The sequence below is a fragment of the Condylura cristata genome, unplaced genomic scaffold (assembly GCF_000260355.1).
Source record: "Condylura cristata isolate star-nosed mole 26May11 unplaced genomic scaffold, ConCri1.0 scaffold00001, whole genome shotgun sequence".
Classification (NCBI taxonomy): domain Eukaryota; kingdom Metazoa; phylum Chordata; class Mammalia; order Eulipotyphla; family Talpidae; genus Condylura; species Condylura cristata.
In genome coordinates, this window is record NW_004567102.1 from 16,550,749 (window position 1) to 16,571,930 (window position 21,182).

A 21,182-nucleotide genomic window follows, 5' to 3' on the forward strand; every position below is an offset into this window, starting at 1 on the left:
TCCAAACAGCTTTCCATAGTGCTTGTACCAGTTTGCATTCCCAATTGTAATAAACTAAAAATGAAAAACAATGAACAACTATAAACCAGAGACATTTTACATGAGTAGAGAGAGCAATGGAATCAAAACTGGGGTGAGAAGTGTGCTTGGGACTATAGTGATGGCACATGGGTGAAGTGGTGGTGGAAAGTCCATGGGGATTACAAAAATGCACAACATGAAGAATGATGTAAAAAATTAATTAATTAATTTTTTTTTTAAATTTGTTATCAAGTGTCAATCCCAAAAAGGACAATCCTAAACAAACAAGCTGAAAACTCCAAGAAGAAACTACATTATAGATTTGGTTCTTTTAAATGCTAGTCCCAAAGGCTGAGCCATAAAATGTGATCCTTGTATTGCTTCAAAGGAAGTTTAATCCACTCAGTAAAGAGTGAAGTGGAAAATCCACAAAATGTTGGTTATCTGAACGGTGTGCATGTGCTCTGTTTTAAAAGCTTAGTTGCTAAAAACAAATAAATAAATTTCAGGGTTTTTCCCCCCACTGGTTAGTAATTATAATACAGTGGTTAGAGCATAATTCTGGATGCTGGTTTGTCCAAGGTTCACATCCAGCTCTACCATTAGCTCTTTGTAAGACTGTGGGCAAGTTACTTTACCCCTCTGTGCCTCAGTTTGCTCGATTGTAAAATGATACTAATAATTGTAGATACTCACAAGGTCATCAGGTGATTTTAATGCAAAGCACTAGAACTGGGTTTGGCTGAGTAATAAACTTAGTATTACCTTTTTTTTTTTTCAAGAACACTTTCCAAATTCACTTAACACTTCAATCACTTATTATGCTATTTCCAGTAAATTTAAAGATAAGAGAGTCGATAGCTATGGGTGATTTATAATTTTTAAAAAGATTGTGTGTGTGAGTGTGTACGTATGGAAGAACCTAAAAGCATATATGCTGGCAGAAATCTACTCACGGGCTTCCTGTCCGCCTGTTTACAAGAGAGCAGGGGGTGACCCATTTGTCTCCTTGAGCTTCCAAGATCAATGGGCTGCATGAGAAATGGAAACAAGAGACAACAGACAATAATAGCAAGATTCTCTCAGCAAACATTCCTGTCAAAACTCAGAAGAAACACTGTTATGATTCATGGGGCATTACTGAGGTGGCTGAAGCCTGTACCCCCAAGATGCTGAGTCAAATTCTCAGCCAGATGTAAGGACACAGAATACTGTTTCATGGTGCTCCCTCTCACACTGCAGCAGGAGCACTTCCCCTTTCCTGGAAAGTCTTCATCTTCCCATCACCTCTATTGAATCTACACAAACCTATTGAGGAGTACCTGTTTGTTTCCCTTTCCACCCAGCCTAAGGCTGGGTGGGGCACATGGTGAGACTGGCCTGTGCATGGGGCTCCTGCTCCCAAAAGAAGAATAACTTCCTTTCAAGACAAGTTGACCATTCCTTAATGCCCAGAAATCCTGAAACAGTCAAATCATGCTCTCTTCTCATAAAGTAGAATCAATGAGATGAAATAGATCAGAGAAGCCACACCACCACCCCTGCACCCAATCCTTTCCAGGAGCAAAGAGAAAACAGGACAGCTGAGCACACAGTAAGCTTATGTAGCTACTACTTCACAATCCTCATAACTGCTTCAGAGTGAATGATCCTAGTTGGTTAGTTTCCCACTAACACCATACCTTCAACATGCCCCCTCTTGTTCTCCTCTCTCCCTAGCTTGGACAACTTCATAGTACCACTTTCTATTTAAAAAAATCTCCAGTGAAGAAAATTATATTGACAATAGTAATCCTCCCCAGGGAGCTTTTTTAAATTATGGAATATAAAGAAACAAAGCACAGGTTCAAACAAAACCAACCTAGAAATTTGACCAACCTGTAAATCTAAGTCAGAGTGGCAGTAGGGAGAGGGATAAAAAGCAAAGTATGGGGGCTCTCCCTGGTGGCGCAGCGGGTTAAAGCACAGCACTAAGAAGCTAAAGCCACTTCCACATGAGTTCGATCCCCGCCTGCCCTGGAGGAGATCCACATGGCGTGGCAGACCTCTCCTGACCCGCCCGCTACTCCCCTCAGCAGTGTACTTCGTCGATCTGCCTGTTCTGTACCCCACTCTGTCTCTGGTGAATCCTCTCACCCTCCACATCTCTGGCCTGTACCCCAGTTCTGTACAAATAAATAAATCTTTAAAAAAAAAAAAAAAAGCAAAGTATGGAAGTGACACCATGGACTATGGTGGAGGAATATGGGTGCTTTGGTGTTAGGTGTGGTGTGGGGACACACAACCAAAGAGGTGTGAACTGGAACTCTGAATCACATACAGTGTCTTAACCAATGGTACCTCAATAATACTAACGAACTCAATGCTATCAGTGATTTTTCTGCCATTTTTCTCTCACTATGCTAATAGAATTTCTAGATGCATAAATGGATGCTAAATAAACAAACAAGGAAGTTTCAATGGTCTTTTGGGTTCACACATATTTTTATAAAGAAATTTATTTCAGCCTGAGAAAGAAAAGAAAAAAAAATTTAAAGAATATCCACAGATGCAATCACAGTACAATTCACACTGAGCCCAAAGTGACTAGTTGTCAGTAAATAAATGGACCAACTTAATCGACCAGTTGCAATTACATTAACAAAGTTTGCTGAAGCCCCGCTCACTAGGGACCATAAACTGCAAAGAGGAAAATAGCAATTCTGTGCCAACTGCTTACAATTTATTGTTATCAGGGAAGCTGCTCCCAGGAGCAGTCCAGCTTAGCCGTAACTAGTCAAATGCAGGTGCAAACCCATGCTTACCTATCAATGTACTCAGCATCAAAATCAAAGGTTTCCAATTGTCCCGTAATAATCCAGCCATACACATGTATTAATTTTCCTGTATTAAGAAATTTTTTTAAAAATGAATGTCCAGGTCTCCCCCACTTTTCAAAAGTTGCATCATGTCATTTCATCATTACAAAGCATTTATATTTGCACTGGTTTTCACTAACTGAAAGAAATCCAAAGGGGATTTCTCCTTTTACAACAAAAGATGAAAAGGAAAATAGCATTCAGGACTAGCCACAGTGTTCCAGAGGCTGCAGCACCCAGGGGAGTTAGAGTGACACCAACAAGCTCCTTCCCCAGGAACCATTTTATACACAGTGGGAATTATCAAAACATTCCTGTTTTTCTATGCATTAGTGCTATTTCAGGTTTATGTGTGATTTAGGATTCAGAGAAACACTCTAACCATTTTTTTTTTGAGCTCCCCTATTTTTTTTCTTTTGAATATTAGGGAAAATATACTTAATTCAAACACTAAATATATAATAAACTATTTTTAGTTGCATTTATTCAGTGTGGTCAAGCCAGTTATGACTCAGAATATTAATGATATTTTTATATAAACTATATAATAGGAAACAATCATTCAGTAGAATACCAGGATTACTATTACATATCAGAAAGGCTAAAATAATCAATCATTGTAATCAAAGGATCAATCATCTCTGTATGGAGCACAGAAAGAATAAGGGCTCTTCCTCAAGGTTTAATAGAGCATCAAGGGGCATAAACATTATCCTCACACTGCCGGCTCATGCTCTTGGCTGTGTGTAGACCAGTCACCCAATGTGGAAATTAGCAACTATGTGCCTTGGGGTGCTTCCTGTTTCATGAGACTTTCCTCTGGACTTGCTAAGATGGATCCAGAAGCAAGCTCATACCATGTGACCTGGACTGATACTCATCCTATATCTCAGCATACAAAAGAGAAAGTCATGGATGACCCCTCAAGATGGCAACAGAGATACAGCTTAAAGGATAAAGAAAGACGTTCACTCAGCAAAATGTTCCTGGCAGAGACGAGACAGGTAGAGGCCCGGTGAGCAGTGCGTATCTGCATGGCCCATGGCCCCCTGGTAAATGGATCAGTTTGGCTGCTGGTGCTCTTCAGCAGGACTTGCAGGAATTTTCACTGGATAGCAAGTTTTTCCTCTAAAGGTCAAAAGGATAGGGTGCAAGAATCAGCAACCCGTTTCAGCAAGGTGCACTCAAGATACTACCTGTTCTGGGCATTGTGAAAGAAATCCAAAGTGACTTCTCAGGAAGAGTTTGGGGCCTAACAGACACTACATCAGTAATTTCCTCCAGAGTCAGCAAACATCTGAACTCAGTTTGTAGAACTCAGTTGTAGACAAGATCTCAAGCAAACACACCATCCCTACGTGGTGCAGCTGAAGTTCATCGCGCACAAGCTGGAAATGTGTGTCTTCCAAATACTTAGAGAATTCACCCAGCTAGGCTGTAATCTAACACCACAATACTGAGAGGTGAGAGAGCAGATGGTTAATTGGGCAAAACCTCAGAAATGGACAAGAGAAGGACATCTCTGGGGCTCAGAAGGCCACTGAAGTCAGGACTTTGAGCTTTTCCACGAACATTCAGGGAAGGTTTTCCCTTCACTTTGCACTTGGGTTCTGTTATCATGAAGTGACTATCCTGCCTGGGTGTAACCATCTACCAATAGCTACTTTTAGCTTTATACTACCCTTTTTTGAAGTTATAAGAATAGGGGTGCAAGCATCACATACCTGAAACCTCCCAGAAAATATGACTGGCACTTTACAGGTAAGTGGCAAAAGAGGGAGAAACCTACACCTTAGACAAAGGTCACAAAAATGAGGAAAATCTAAATTTGCAAGTTCTTTGCTTCTACTAACCTAAAAATAATTCCCTTTATTTTAAAAGGGCTACACAATCAATTCCCTGACTTTGGGAGGCATGACTTCTAGCATTGATGAGAATAACTTTAAAACCAATAATAACATTCTTACAGACATCAGGAATTCCTATGAGTTTTTGTGTTATTTCTAAACAAAGAAGCCCTGACAGAGGCTGATGAATGTCTGTGCCAAACCGCGGTGCTGGGGGATCCTGCTTCACAGTGGGGGGCTGTGAACCACATCTAGAAATTCAGCTGCTCCTAAAACATCAGCTCCCCTGTCCCCACCACCTCCCCTGTCTCCCTGGCTGCTACTCTGGGCAGGCTTCCTAAATGAAACCAGAGTAATCGTCTGAAAAGTGATTTCAAGATGCAGCCATGTGGCTCCTGCCCAGAGGGACCACTGCAAGCAGGCCAGTCACATACAGGTCCCCCAGAAGATGGAGGAGGCACCGCACAGAACTCACCTGGCTGGAAAACCAACTTGGCATATCGGGGTGCTGGCTGACAACCCATTTCACACCTCTCACGGCTGGCTCCTTCCCACCCCTCGCTCAAACAAGACTCCTGCTTTCTCAGCAGCTTTCTAACAACCAGCAGGAATCTAGACATCTACATGGGGTTTTCACAGACCACATCTTTTATTTAATAAAGCATGATAACATCTTGATTATTTCAACAAATGGAAAGGAACAGATCTGTGAACAATCCACATTAAGATAATGCCAGAATCATTTGCTCAAAAGCTCCAGTAAGACTCTATCTAGGTTACTAGGTAGATGCAACTTAACTAACACATACATAATATGTGTACACACACGCAATGTCCAGACACTTTTCAGATGGTCAGTTGTTCATTTTGACATTGTTGAGCAGTCAAGCCATTTAAAACAACTAGTTAATGCATTTAGACACAACCACATATAAAAACTTAGAAGCTACATTCCCACACTTACACCATCCTGGAAATTCTGAACAAATGAAACATCTGAAAGAGATTTAGAAATGTGCAGAGAATTGAACAGCAAAAAATCCTCGCTATGTTTATTGCTTAGTCTTAAGTTGGATTTAGCAGCTCCTGAATCTACAATTTAGCTGCAATCCCTTCTCCTTTTACATAAATCCCACAGCTTTCTTCTCTTCTATCCTCTTGGCCTTTGCATATCTGTGTGTTCTCTAACTCATAAACAAATGCCCAGGATAAAGCCCAGAATGAATGGCTTCCCAAGGAGTATGCAACATCCTGCACCTGGGTAAAATGTGTGGTGAATGCCCCTCTCTGGATTCGGGCTCTCTGGTTTCAAATCTCAGTTATACCATGTATAGCAGTATAACAAAATGAGTACATTGCTTAGCCTTTTGGAATCTCACTTCCTCATTTGCAAAATGAGAATAATAATCACTCCTGTATTATCAGGTTTTTGTGAGGCTCCAATAAGGTAATATATGGCAGTAGCTTAGAACAGAACCTGGCTCCAGTTCATCTAGGTTATTAGGTGGATGATTATAATGTTCAGAACAATGATGCCTTTTGTTTCCTCCATTGTCAGGCAGCATCTGACTTGATTTTGCTGGCTGCTTCTCATGTTTGTACTCCTTTTGTTATCAGTGAAATAACAGAGCACAAGTGCCCAGAAGTGAAACCAAGTCATCATAGAAATGAAGAGGAGGTTAACACTTATTTTCAAAACAGCATCAAGGAAGAAAGAAGCTTAAACTCTATCAAGGTTTCCATTGATAGTGACCACTCACCTGTTCAGAAAGGCCTGCAATCGGCTTTGACAAATGGATTCCTAACTATTCCCATATGAAGAGGAGATCTTACCTGGAAATCCACTTGGCGGGTTAACCTGGTAAACAATGGGAGTCTCCATCCTGGAAAACTGTCAAAAAAATGTCACCACTACAGAGCATTTCATGAAATTATCACGACCGCAAACACAACTTCAGTGCTGCTCCTAGAGCGTTTGTCTGCAGTAGTCAATTGTTACATTCCTTCAAATTATCTCTATAGTTATTTCTGATCTTCATGATATTTCTGCAAAGCAGAGATGACATATATCATTGTTTTTCCATAGAGGGGGTAAAGGTCAGACAGGTCTTTATCCGGCATCCTATCATCCAAACCTTGGAAAGCGGGTTCCTACCTGCCTATCTCCACATCTTAGGAGTACATTTTACCAGAAGGAACAAGAGGTAGGCCATGATTTAGAATAACAACTTTTTCATTCTGTTATCATAACTTGGTAGCTTCCAGTTTTGATTTATTTTTATTTCAAGACAAGAATTAGTATATCTGATGGAAGGGATTGCAAATTAATTTGTGATCAGTTAGCACTTTGGTTTGGATTAGTCAGCTAAGAAAAAATGGAAGTTGGGCATTTTTGGAAAACTGGAAGATGACTGTTGGGAGGAAAAAGATTCAAAGAATAGGAAACAACACTACCCTTCAAATAAGAATGAAAAATTCACCGATAGGGAAAATGAGGAGCCTGTGGAAAACTGCTCGTGGCCTTCCCAATCATTTTGCAATGTTCTCCCCGCCCACACCCCTCCAGATTCACATCGTCTGCTAAATAAAACTCCAGAACGTCAGGGACCATGCTTGATTCTGGTATTGTATCCTTGTGCCAGCCTGCTACGCAGGAAACATTTTGTGAATGAATGGAGTGGTCCCATCTGAGATAAGAAATATAGTAGCTGGAAGCAGAGAAGAGAATAAGACAGTTCCAGGAATCCCACCTCATCAATTAGCTTCTGGTTCCACCAAGATTAGTGCCCTTGACAGTCATGGTCAAAGCAAAGCAGCAGAGAAACTTAAGAACAGACTGACCAGGCCAAGACTTGAGTTCTAAACAAATGACTCATGGAAAAAGAGCACCCACTCCTGCTACTTCACCCCCAGCCTCTCTGAAAGCTTAGACTGCCTTCATTCTCCACTACCTCTGGTGCTTGTCATTTACAAAACAAATAACAGAAAATTGATTTTCTTGGTCTGCTTCCAGCACTCCAGGAGTCAACCCTCCCAGGAAGATCACCAAAATATAACCAAGTTGTTAATCAACAGCCTTAAACAGACATAGAGAATCAATGAATGTGTCAACAAAGCTGGTGGCAGCTCAGCAAGAGGAGGTTTTGAGTATTGACCCATAGGGTCGACAGTCTGCCATTAAGGTTATTTTCCTCCTAAAGTCACGGGCTAGAAAATAGTTCACAGAAAATATGTACGGTCAGGGGGTCAAAAGTGGAATGCTGTGACCTTACTGGCTGGCAGCTAGCTCAGATCTCTCTACAAGATAAATATTAATGAAATTCCACATCCAACTGCCAAACCATCCCCGCCCCCAACTCCCAGGCTCCTACCGCCCATCACCATCTCAGGACCCTTTTTATACCACTGGCATGTCCAGTGGGATCATTGGCACCTCACAAAATGAACAGTGTTATTGCCTTTTCTCACAGATGAGAAAATGAGACAGCTGGAACAACCAAGTCCAAACCAAATAAGGAAATACCTCTTAGTTTCCAAACTGAAATATAAGATCTACCACTCAGTCTGTGGCATACTTTCACCAGAAGTATAGGGGGAATAAGGCCATCCCCTTATCATACTCTTAATTCCTCAGTGAGTAGTGGGGCAGGTTCAGGGTTAAAACCTCAAAAAAGGCTTCACTTGTGAATCTCTGAGCTGACACAACATAAAATGGTACATTTCTAAGAGAAACAAGTCCCTGGTCACCCACCAAGCTAGAGACGTGACAAAGTGAAAAATTAATGAGCTTCTGAAACAAGCTTCCCACATGCTGCTCCCTGAGCTCAAGTGAGGTCAGCAGCAGCAAGATGGGGGAGAAGAGGAGCTGAAGATTAGAATGATACAGCCAGAGCCACCAGCTGCTTGATAACCCTGAGAGACGCTCAGACTTGTCAGTGCCTGAAGCAGGCTCTTTGGAGTGGACTGGCTAGATGGAATTAATTTTTAATACTCATGGCTCTCCCAGTCCCAGTCCCAAAACAAAGAGACACACTGTGTTTTATTTAGCTTGGAATACCTCTCATTAACTGCGACCCCTGGTGATTTTTCATCAACTCACCAAGCTAGTTGAATGAGTGAAGGACTTGTTTTCTTTAATGTGCAATTTTAGGAAGTATTCCTCTTCTTTCCCCGCCCTCTCTTCTTCTATCCTTAATAAGAAAACTACTCTCTGGGGTGAAAGGAACATGAAAACCAAAACCAGCATGGAGTTTAAGGTGCATGCACAGTCACCTCCTTCATTACATTCTCAGAATCCATGTAGGGGCTGGGGTTGGGTCTTAACAAGAAAGAATGTGTTTGTTTCTTTTTTTTTTTCCTTTCTGTTGTATATAGACAGAAACAAGATTTCAGAAAGAAGATACTCTTAAGCTAAGAAACAAGTTGTTAAATAGGAATGGACAGAAATTTGAAATTTGAAATATATATTGCCTGTGTAAAATATGGAGCATATTAAAGATGTATCTGAAGTCTGTTCTAAGGGAGAGTTAATTAATGACTCAATTGTGCTCTTGTGGAAAGTTCAAACATCCTTTGGGAAGTACCAGCAAGTCAAAAAACACTGCCAAATCGCTGCTTTTTTATAAAAAGTCTTTGATCTACCCTTTTAGAAATCCGTTCATGGTAAAACTAAACTGAAATGGACAGTGGACTGAACCAAACATAAAATTAAACCCTGGTATGCATATCGAAGCTCTAAAATAAGCCAGGCATTGGCTCATAAACTCTTTCTCTGCTTCCTTTTGCTCTATTTGAGTTTGAAGGAGAATTCCACCAGCAAATGTCCTTTCAATCTAGGGATAGAAAAAGTAAAGAAATCAGCTATGAAGTAGAGAGGAAGGTGGAAATAAGTCCCTGAGTCCCTGCACCACCCTGAGACTGGGGATCAGGTCAGTTATTTAATGAATCACATGCGGCAATATTTGTGTCTCCGCTATGGCCTTCAGTTTGAGTGGTGCCTAAGTCCTGGTTCCACTATTTACCACCTGGAAGACATGGGCAAATTATTTAATCTACATGAGATTCAGGTTGCTCATCTATAAAATCATGATTATAAAAAGTTACCCCCTAAAATAGTTATGAACAGAATGTGCATAAAGCACTTAGCTAGAGCCTAACACATACATGCTTAATAATCACCTTCCTTTTCTATAGCCTCAAAAACCCCAAAGAATTACCCATCTTTCCTCTTACCCTGGCAAAATAGACTGTGGCTGATTTATAACTCTCTTGTCCACAGCACCAGAACACCCTCAGACCAGATGGACACACATTACTCTATCCTCAGAACTCACCTGGAAAGTACCATTTTCTCGTGGTCCTGGACCTAGACTGTCTACCACCTGTCCCCCGGAGAGCACTTCCAGGTAGTACTGACCCTCGTGTGCTTCAGACAACAGAGATCTGGGGGGGGGGGGGGAGGAGAGGGGAAATCCTTGTGAATCCAAACTAGGAGTCCTACTTGACCACCTCACATTCCTTCCCTGCTTGTGTGAAACAGAACTAAACAGAACTAGCATGCCTATATTTAGCACTTCACCTCATAAAACCACTCACTTGAAAAAGTACATCCTTCAACAAGTAAATGATTTTTTAATTGAAAATTCCTAAAATTAAATTTTAAAATTCTGTCCTATTTCACAGAATCATAGGTACTAGGGTTTTAAAAGTTGGGATCAACTCTGATAGATGATCTCATGTTTTTTAGAAAAATGACAGATTCTAGCAGACTACAAGAAACATGTGTATAAACACCACCATTTAAAGGCAAAGGGGGACTTGAATCCTAGGTTCTTGATAAAAGGCACTGATTTTATATATTTTCCCCCAAAATATTCTTGACTTTGTAATCATCCAAATAACATATAAACAGTCAAAAGAGTCCTAGACTCCCCCTTCTCTTTTTCACAAATGACTTCTTTGTCTCTTTGAGGCTGTCACTCATTTTGATTTTTTATAAGAGGGGAAATATGATGAATAAGAAGCAAGATTAAAGACTGTCTCCCTCAAACCTCACCAAAATCACTGGCATAATCCTAAACATTTAATTCTGCACCATCCAATATGTTAACCATTAGTCACATGTGGTTACTCACACTGGAACTGTGACCTTCCCTAATTAGAAACCCTATGTGTAAACACAGAGCCTCGAGATGCAAAAGGATATAGCTCAGTAATTTATATATTGATTTCATATAAAAATGATAATTTTTTGATAGTTTGTATTATATAAGATGTTATTAATCTTACTGGTCTCATTTGAGTGCATTTATTTTGACTGGGTAGCATTGATTAAGTGCTACAATGGCTGTTTTGTTAAAAGCAGACCTGTCTTTTTATAATGAGTATAACAGCATTTCATTGATAATGTACATTTTTTCACATTAAATGTTCATTGAATTTGATATTCATTTTCTAGTCAATGAGTACATTTGTGAGGCTGGTATTTCTTTTTCTTTTTAAGATGATTTAAAGCCAATGGCACAGCATAAAATCATTATTATATTAGGATTGAGGAGAAAGAACATTAAAACTTCAGCACTTTGACTTGTTTCATGACAAGGAACACTATGCCCAAATATACCATAAAACCTAAGGAAAATAGATGACCCAATTTTAAAACCAATAATAGTACTATAAGAAGTTTGATTCCACAGACACTTATTGAACATCTTCTACTTGCAAAGTATCTGTGTTAAGCGCCATCAGGACTGCTGGGTCAAAAGCATTCCTGTCCACAAAGCTCCTAATTCTATGAGACTGAATCTGACAAGTGGGTATCTGACATAGGCAGGTCATGAGAAACAAAGACCGAGGAAACCAGCCACTAAGACTACACATGCTGTTCTTTTGTGTAAATCACACAAAGGTTCTCCCTTCAGGATGAAATGCACACAAAAGGTGTGTGTTTATATGATGTGTGAGTGTGCTTATATATGCAAATATAACTATGGATCAATTACTGGAAGGTAATTCTCAAAGCTATTACTATTACAACCTGGATTTCAGCTTCTAGTTGACCCTCTTTCGAAGAAGAGAAAGATTATACTCATTGGGATGTTCAGGGGGAAAAGTGCAACTTGCGATATAGCTGGTTAGGATTCACATAGGCAGAGATGAAAGAAGGGTAGTCTTTCTGAAAAAAGGAGCTGAGAACAAAAGGAAATAGTAATGTTTTTCTCTCTTAGCCAATGGTTCACTTTCATATAGCATCTCTATAATAGGAGTAGTGAACGAACCAGTACAAACTTCACAAGCCAACATAAACTTGTATAGGACAATAGATTATGTGGAATCCCATACAGATCACCTTAAACTGAGCAAATCGAGGACTAAAGCAAAAGTCCTTTTATATTGGCTTTGGGTTTTTCAATAATCACTACAGTTATAACTATTCCAACAGGTGAATTATTCAGGTGACAAAAGTGATACCATTTATTAAAATGTTAATAGTCATAGAATTTATTGCAAAAGAAAAAAACTGGAATATAATCCAGTCTCTCCATAGAAGTATCTCAAAACTCTTCTCCCTAGTTTCATCCTCCCTTAAGCCCTTGATCCCTGATGGGGACCTTGTAAGAAGCATATTCGCATGGAACAGTTTTTAAAACCCTATCTGGTAATTGCAGTCACAGCAGGAATTGCTCTAATTTGCCACCAAGAACTACAGAAGCAAGCCCAGCGCTCATCCTGTCCGGTCTTCTCATTCCTGGACAGGCATACCTGGTCCTGCACATCACCACTGGCAAATCCAAGAAGACAGGAGAAATGTCACAAGGGACACTAGGCAGCTCAGGCACAGCCACATTCACCAGGCGTATCTCCAGCTGAGAGCCATCAGCCGGATAAAGCAGACCGGACCCCAAACCTAAACCCAAGAGAAAAGAGAATCAGGAAAAACAGGAAAGTATCTGAAAGCCACATTAGTGAATTTGTCCCTCTCCCTTCAGGTCCTTAGACAATGAAGAAAACCAAATACTCACATTAGGAGACTTTAGATCAACAAATAAGAACTTTGCACTTTGAAAGACTCAAACATACCATCTAACGTGACTGTGATCCATGTTCCCCCTGCAAGGCTACCTTCTTTGGGTTCACTGTGAAAAGTCAGGCAAAGCTCTATAAATAAAAGGAGAAAATACTAGTTGTGAAGGTCAGATTTTATCCTGGATGTTATGAAAGAAAAGTTGGTGGTTATCAGAAGCCAGAAGAGCTCCACAAAGCAGATTGTGACACCCCACTACCAGAGTCACTAACTGAATGGGTCTGGGGTGGGCACAAAGAATTTAAAGTTCTCACTAGCTACTGCTAGTTCTACTAGTCTAGGGGCCACACCTGCAAAAGTCCATTTTAAGGAAGGTTCTGGCTGAGTTTTTTTCTTAGACATCCAAAATCCAGTATTCACAAGAACAATTCTGAATGTCTACTTGGAAAGGGCCTCAAAGACATTTGGCTCCCAATTGAACCTATAGCTCTTCCTCTCTCCTACTCTTTAATCTGGTGGTCATATTTAATTATAAAACCACCTCTTATTTATTGTATTTCCACTTCCTAGAGAGGAAATATAAATTTTAGGACTTTATTTCAATCAGTAAATTGTTCAGTACACCTTTTCTAATTTGCCCCTTTGGAATACATGATCTGAATGATCTCCCAAATGGATACAAAACTCTTCCAAGTTTTGCTTTGCCTACTTAGAGAGGGGCTGAAGTATAGAGGAGTGCTGAAATTGCCTTTTTGTTTGTTTGTTTTTAATAAAAGACAGTATAAATGGGGGGGTGGGGAGGGAAGTGTACGGGATTATGGTGATGGCACACGGGTGACATGGTGATGGGAAACCTGCGGGGATTACAATTGAGATGGTAAAAAAAAAATGTACAAAATGATGTAAAAATAAACTGTTATAAAATTTAAAAATAAATAAATAAAAGACAGTATAGGGCCCTCCCTGGTGGTGCAGCAGGTTGGCACTGTACCGCAAAACTAAGCCAAGCCATGGCCACTTCAGCACAAGTTTGATTCCCCACCCTGGAGGTGATCCACATGGTGTGGCAGACCTTCCCTGTCTCTCAGGCTACAACCCTCAGCAGTGTACTTTGTCAAATAGATCTGCCTGTTCTGCTCCCTATGCTGTCTCTGGTGAATCTTCTCACCGCCTCTGCATCTCTACCCCATTTCTGTATGCATAAATAAATAAATCTTAAAAAAAAAAAAAACAGTATAGAGTTCACAGGCTAGACTAAAGTAGCTTCTCTCCTTCACTCCATTGGCTAAGCATGACCTTAGACAATACCTCACCTTGAAGACGTTGCCTAACATGCGTTGGCCAAGGTAAAAGCAATTTTAAAAAATCAGCAAAAATCAGTCAACAACTCATAAACAAGAAAAGTGTTACCTACGGAACACACTGCAGCTTCTATATCAAAAAGGTTACAGGCTAAAACAGGCCACACTCACTGTGCTAGCCCAGGGCTCCCATGTACAGCTGAGTGGGGAGAGCACTGCACAAGAAAGAGTGTGGGGAGCCATTCACCTCCACACAACCACCACGGCGCCCCGCCTATCAGTCCACAGCTTAAAGGTGTATTAGATATTCTACCTAAAGAAAACTAAAACAAATGCTATAAAACAATACAGAGGATAATCATCGAGGAAAAGAGGTTTTCACTAATTGCTAAGACATGGTGAATTACTCCTTTGGGAAGATAAAGTTAAAAAAACTTCAAAATTATATGGCTCAAAAGAAATTATGAAATAAATGTGATCAAGTTATTATTAAAAGCTCTAGGCTCTAACAGCAATCTCCACTAGCCAGTAGAATTAAAATACATATTCATAACTATTTAATAGAACCTGAAATACTAACCAGGAAAAAAAATATTATCCAGCATAGAAAATTTAAATTCAAAGAAGATACTTCAACACCTCCTGCCCCAGTAATATTCAAAGTACCCATGAGCTAGTTCTTAACATAACCTGTTGTTTTCTATTTATAATGCCGTGAGAACACATGCAACTCACCTGACAAAAGCAGTAATTCCATACTTAGGAGGGAAATCAGACACACAGACATCTTGTCCACTCACTCAATCTTCTCAGAATTGTTCAGACAAGAAAAGCATTTTCAATTTTGATTGGAGAAGCATAGCTTTTGTGTTTTATTTAAAAAAAAAAAAAAAGAAAATTTACTATCTTTTTTTGCTTGCATATTATTATTGTTCTGTAAAATCTTAAAAAATTAAGCACCTGATACCAACATACTCCTAGAGTCTTCCAAGGGACCCACCTTCTTCCTCAGCTTGAAAGAAAAAGATTATCTAAAAATCTCAAACTCAGCTTAATGCAATCCCTTGTCCCACCAATTTATTTTATGCCTGTTTAAGCTGGATAAATAATAACCTCTTTCATGAATTCACTATTAAACTGATTTTTTAAATTTTTTATTTACTTTTTTTTTTTTTTTTACAACTTTGCTAGTTTTTGGAGAGATTTGATTTCTTCCCTCAGGTATGGTCCCTGTGGTTCTCCCAACACCATAGGCCTGTGCACCATCACCCCAGTCCCTTGGGCCCCTCCCACCCCTACTTATTGTCTCAGATCTATGGTCAGCTTGCCAGTTTTGTCTTTTTTTTCCTTGACTCTTTGTTCCGGATCTCTGCATTCCACTTATAAGTAAATGTAGGCCCATTCAAAAATTTTCCAAAGGCAGAATTTTAAAAATAAAATTTCTAAATACCAAAATCCTAATTAATGGTGGTGAGGAGGGAAGAAGGAGTAAGGGGGAGGTTGTTTCCTTTTGTTTTCTGCAAAAGTTTCAATCCTCCAGAAACCAACATCAAAAAGTAAAGAACTTAGCAAAGTAAATGTTAAGTATGGTAATAGATTGAAAAAAGTGTCACTAACAACAACTTGGGGGAAATTGTCTTAACCCCACAGCAAATGAGAAATGAAGGAACAAAACAAAGGCCAGAAAAGCTAGACCCTCAAAGGGTCACAGACCATTCTACAGGGCTGGTCTGCCAAACCCACTTTCTTAAACACAGCTCTCACGGTACCATTTCAAAGCAGAAACATCAGCCTTTCTGCTTTCTGAAATAATGATAAGAATGTTCATTAAAGATTCTATAAAGGTTAACTGAGATGATACAGTGAAGAAATTAGGACAGGGCCTGGCACAGTGGAGTCTCCCCACAAATGTTCCACTCATCTGTTTCTTAGATGCTATTTCCAATGCAAAGCCCTCTGACTTTTCAACCTTCCAGCCCTGCACCTCACCTCCCCAACTCTCAGGCACTGTTTTCTAAAACGAACCCGATACACTGACGCTATATGTGCTGCTCTGGCCATCCTGTCTCCACAAGTCTTGGCCTAGGTGCCTGCAGATCATTGTGGGATCCCTGATGAAATCCTTACCAAGCTGCAGGCAACAGCTCAGCATCTTCAACACCACAGAATCCATTCCCAGAATGAGTGCTGTTAACTGGCACAGGAGGTCAAAAAAAGGCTGGAAGAAAGAGGCCAGCCACTCCAGGTTGGCAGGGGCAGGTTCGCTAGGGGAGAACACTTACATGCGAGGCCCATCTTGAAAGCCCTATGGCAAGGCACTCTCCCAGCCCATCTGCCAGGCACTGACGTTTCTAGAGGCAGCCACCAGACTCAGTCGCTTCTACCATCCACAAACACGTTGTTAAAGCTTCTATCAGGCTTACCAAAATGCTGCGCTCACAAGTTGTGTCCTCAAAAATGGTTCGCACTGACAGCAGAATGTACATTTCAAGGACAGGGGAGGGGTGAGGAGCTTCCTGTAGCCCAGCTCAAGGGTCAACCAGAGGTCACATTCTCTGGATGAACTCCTCCACCCCTAACCCAGCGATGCAGGCTCTTATCCCTTTTTCTCCCTGCACCTCCAGCTTATGATACAACAGGGCCACATACGTCCACTCTTGTATATTTTCCATTTTCCAAAGGAGTCCAAGGACTGGTCTTGTCTTTTACAACCCTTTTAGCACAAAGGGCCCTCCCTGGAGGTGCAAGGGGTTAAAGAGCATCACTAGGAAGCTATCTGCCACCACTGCAGCATAGGTTCGATCCCTAGCCAGGAAGCTGACCCACATGGGGCAGCAGACCTCACCCACTGCTCCCCTCAGCAGTGTATTTCAGTAGATCCACCTGTTTTGTTCCCACTCTATATCTGGTGAATCCTCTCCACCCCCCTGCACCTCTGGCCTATACATAGTTCTTGTATGCATAAATAAATAAAATCTTAAAAACAAAGGGCCTTCCAAGTGCTCAGTAAATTATACTTGGTGAACACAAATTTAAATAGTCTGAACTTGGGTTTACCTGATCTGAAAGGAAATGGTTTTCATACATGTGGGATGGGCAGAATCCAGGTGGCCTTGTTGAAAAGCTCCATAGCCCATGCAATGCCCTGATGGCTGCTGAGAAATACTTCTGAGCTGCTCCCTGACACCCCCCAGTCACAGCACACAGGCACAATCTTCTGTAAATTACTAACTCGGAAATTTTCTAAAAATTACAGAATTACATTTATAAATATATATATATACACACACACACACACCTTTGTCTTTTCTAGAAAACACTAAGGCTAGCAAAATTAACCACTTACAAAAATATAAAAGCTACAATTAACTCTCAGAAAAAATATCTGCAAAAATTTTAAAATATATGTCCTAATTAAGACAGTCTAATATAAATTCACCAATATTGAAGTCAACCCCACAAAGAGTACTGATATGCGTGTTCATTACTGAGCACTGTATGAGGAACCAGGAAAGCAGAAAGTCATCTGTATTTGCCTTCGAATCCAAGCAGATGGGGTAGAGATGGCAGCTGCTTGTCTTTATAAAGGAAGCTTTAAAATTTCTAAATGAATTCAGCAAGAATTCAAGTTGCAAAATTCCCTACATTTTACATGTGATTTGCAATAGAATTTGATTTTAAAACATTTCAGTTCTCAGATATACATCTACTGCATAGAGAAAGGAATGTTTGTTGCTTGGTGCAGAGCCCTGGGACCTGACTTGCTGGTGACCCCCAACAGAAGGCCTCAGCATGGAGTCTCTCTTTACCTGGCTGCGTTATCTTAACATGCATTTCAGGGCCTGCCCCCACCCTTGGAACAATAGAGGTACACATGCATATTGCTTTTCCTAAGCCCTATGTTCCGGTCCCCCTCTTTTTTCTATAATAGATCAATCAAACCAAAAACAAATGCACCTTTCCTAAATATGATTACTTTTCTAACTCTTCCTAAGAACAACTCAGCCTCCACTTAATTCTCAAACCAGAAAATTTTCAACCACAGAAGACCTGTATGATGTTCTCTTTCCTCTTGACTCTTTTCTCTCTCGCTGCATTCATTACTCTTCCTCTTTCCCTCCCTCCCTCTTAACATCCCCTCTTTTGGGGCCTTGAGACAGAGCCTGAAGCTTCTTTCTAAGAGCCCACTTTTGTTCAGGAGACATTAGCAAGAAATGCAATACCTGAAAAACAAAGCAGAGATATTTCTGAATCCAACAGTACCTTTTTCTATTCCAGTCTTGCTGTGACTTGAAGGAGAAATTATTTTTCCATTCTAAATAATCTTGTTCCTCTCTGTCAGGAAACAGTGACCAGGTTATCTGGTTAGATCCCAGCCTGCAGCTACTCGGCAGGTAACTTACTCATGTTGCACTATAACTCACCTAACTCTAGAATGTCCTTGCTAAAGGTGCTGCGAAATAAAAGTTCAGAGCTGACCACAGGGCAAGTTTAATGATTAACACCAGCTACTTAAGCTTTTTTCCCCAGAGTTTTTTTTTAACGACTAAAGAAAGAGTGTCTTATAGTTTCCTCTGCTTACCACAAGTGCCTGGGCACAGGAATGTTAAGCATTAGTCCACCCAGTGCAAGACCAACAGGCATTCAATAATTAAAAGAATTTGCCAACAAGTCAGGATCACAGTGCCCAGGAATAAAGGGCCACTAGAGGGCAGAATCCCTTGAGCATTACCAGCTGTTCAAGAGGAGTCCAGCTAAACGCCTTGTGGTGTACTGTCTTTCTGACAGCAGAAGTGGACCTAAGAAACAGAAAAAGGAGCGACTAACTCTTAAGTATTGCTAAGAAAGGGCCAACAAGAAAGGGCCAACAAGTCCTCTTTGTGTTACTACTTTCTTCCCTTCTTCTGGACCTTGCTTTTTTGACCAAGAAGTCCGTGACCTGTAGCATCACCTAGGCAGACCCTGACTGTGGGTCTCATTCACTGGTTTGACTCTTTCTTGATGTAAAAAAAAAAAAATTAGAAAACGTGCAGGTCTAGGAAATGAACACTACCTTCAACCTTGATCCATGTCTGACTCCTCTGTCTCTGTCCTGCCATTAATTCCAGTTTATAGTGCTGATTCCTGATCATGTCAGTCCATGTCCAGCAGTTTCTGACAAGAAGAAATGCTATTTTCCCACCTTTCTTTGGGCGAAAAAAAACCCTCCCTGTAGAATTTGACATACTTGAATCTCTTACCCAGGTCATCAGTAGACCTGGAAAGCATTCCCAGCAATAGCAGATGTAACCCATGGAAATTGAGCACAACTTTCATGAGAAGAATACAATTATGCTCCAGAAAATGTGGGCACTTTTACCTAATCTACTGAGTATCGCAGCTTGACAACTATTGACAGCAGAATTATCTTCCAGAACATCAGCCAATAGTGTAGAAGATGGTTCCTGCCCAAGTTGGGAAGGTAGGGAATCCATTGCCCTGATGCCCTGCCTGACGATTGACCTCAAATTCCACTCTAGATCACCCCCAAAGCAGGTCAACACTCGTGTGAGCCATGTTTGTGTGCCTGGCACACAGATAATGGGGAGGAGGGAACAGACAGTGTTTCAAAGAGATCACAGTAGATTTCAGATTACTGGTAATTACATTCCAACCACCAAGGAATTACATTCATGAATCATGTAGAAGACCCACAATTGTTTTTTAAGAATGTTAACAGTTACTTCCTGAAAAGTCTTGCTACCTGTCAGGGGCCATAGAAACAGCATCACATTGTTATATTATGCTTGGTCTCCTGATAAAGACTTAATTCATGTTTTATCTTGCTATCTTAGCAAGATGTTTCCAACAATTGATCCATTCATTCTTGAGTAAATAGCCTACAGTAGATATTTCTCATTGTTTTTTGATACTCTAGCTGTCAAGGCTCTATCCGAGAAGTACCCCAATTTTCTATGAGTATATTTACTTTATTCTTGACTAAAAGAATCCTAATGATGAATGAGACTTTGATTAATGTGTTTCAGAAACTTCCTGGCGAACAATCATGCTCAACTGTTTAAAAGAAAAATTGAAGTTGAATAAATCATTTCATGTTCCAGGTTCTAGAAAAGAAGTTGTAGTTTTCTCCAAAGCCACATGGAAGCTAGGGCATCTTCCAGTACTTTGCCAACTCCCTGATCTACCTCAAGACCTCCAACTATGCACAAACATATCTGAGTTTTCCATGCAAACCCATCCTCCAAAAATGGCCCCTACACAAACTTTTCATGTAATCATTCCCCAAAGTCTCTTACACACAGAAATTCTATCAAAGTCCTGAGCTCAGATCTCTGGCCCAGTGCTAAAGACAAATGCTCCTCAGAAGACAGCCTGAGCGAGGCTTCCTTGCTAGCTACTGCAGGTAGCCATGACCACCCAATGCTGACAGTATTCCACAGAAAGCTCTTTCAGAGTTTGTAAAATTCTTGGCGTAAATATTGTTGCTCAAGCCTATGAACAATTTCAGGTAGATCAAGAGAGAATGTCTTGTTCTGACACCTTTCTCTTGGACTCCAACACCATTCTGAGTTCCTGGGAAACTGTGAGGGTTTGGGGTGCATAAGAATACACCTCCCAGATCCTTAATTATGGAAACATCATTGATCAAAGGGCTAGTTGCTGTGTTTCAAAATTCATCACATTGGTCCAACGCTGCTCCTATAGGCTCCTCTCCACGAAGAACTTCAAGTGTGGGGAGAGCAAGGCAGACCCAGCAGAGGAGAAGTGGGAGGGCTGATTGGGTGCCACTCTGCCTGAAGTCGCTCCAACAACCTTGCGTAGGCTGCGTAGGCTGCTCTTAGACAACATGGCGTCTGGCATATGTCTGACCCTCTCTTCCCTCACTGACAGCTCACCCAGCCTTCCCATTCCCATCCCCATTTTCTTTCTTGGGTACTTTCCCTAATAAAATCCTTCCACATTTAATGCTGTCTTAGGATCTGCTTCTTGGATGACACAGACTAGTGCAAGTACCCTAGAAAAGAACATTCCCAGCAGAGATTTTGACCTTTTATACATGACTCTAGCACAGCATCACTTGTGACAATCCTCCATATGACTGTACAGGTCATAGCTCTTAAGCCAAGGAAGT

General features: G+C 40.7%; 1 protein-coding gene across 1 annotated transcript in view; it reads right to left on the bottom strand.

The window, feature by feature from the left end:
• PKHD1 (polycystic kidney and hepatic disease 1 (autosomal recessive)) overlaps window positions 1–14,837 on the bottom strand; it is a 401,857-nt gene extending 387,020 nt beyond the window's left edge. The window contains exons 1-7 of the mRNA XM_004674033.1: window positions 14,786–14,837; window positions 12,806–12,883; window positions 12,488–12,632; window positions 10,060–10,168; window positions 6,560–6,617; window positions 2,826–2,904; window positions 978–1,052 (exon numbers count right to left, since the gene is read on the bottom strand). Coding sequence (XP_004674090.1) covers window positions 978–1,052; window positions 2,826–2,904; window positions 6,560–6,617; window positions 10,060–10,168; window positions 12,488–12,632; window positions 12,806–12,883; window positions 14,786–14,837 — 596 coding nt within the window. The remainder of the gene's footprint in view (window positions 1–977; window positions 1,053–2,825; window positions 2,905–6,559; window positions 6,618–10,059; window positions 10,169–12,487; window positions 12,633–12,805; window positions 12,884–14,785) is intronic.
• Between the last annotated feature and the right edge of the window lie 6,345 nt (window positions 14,838–21,182).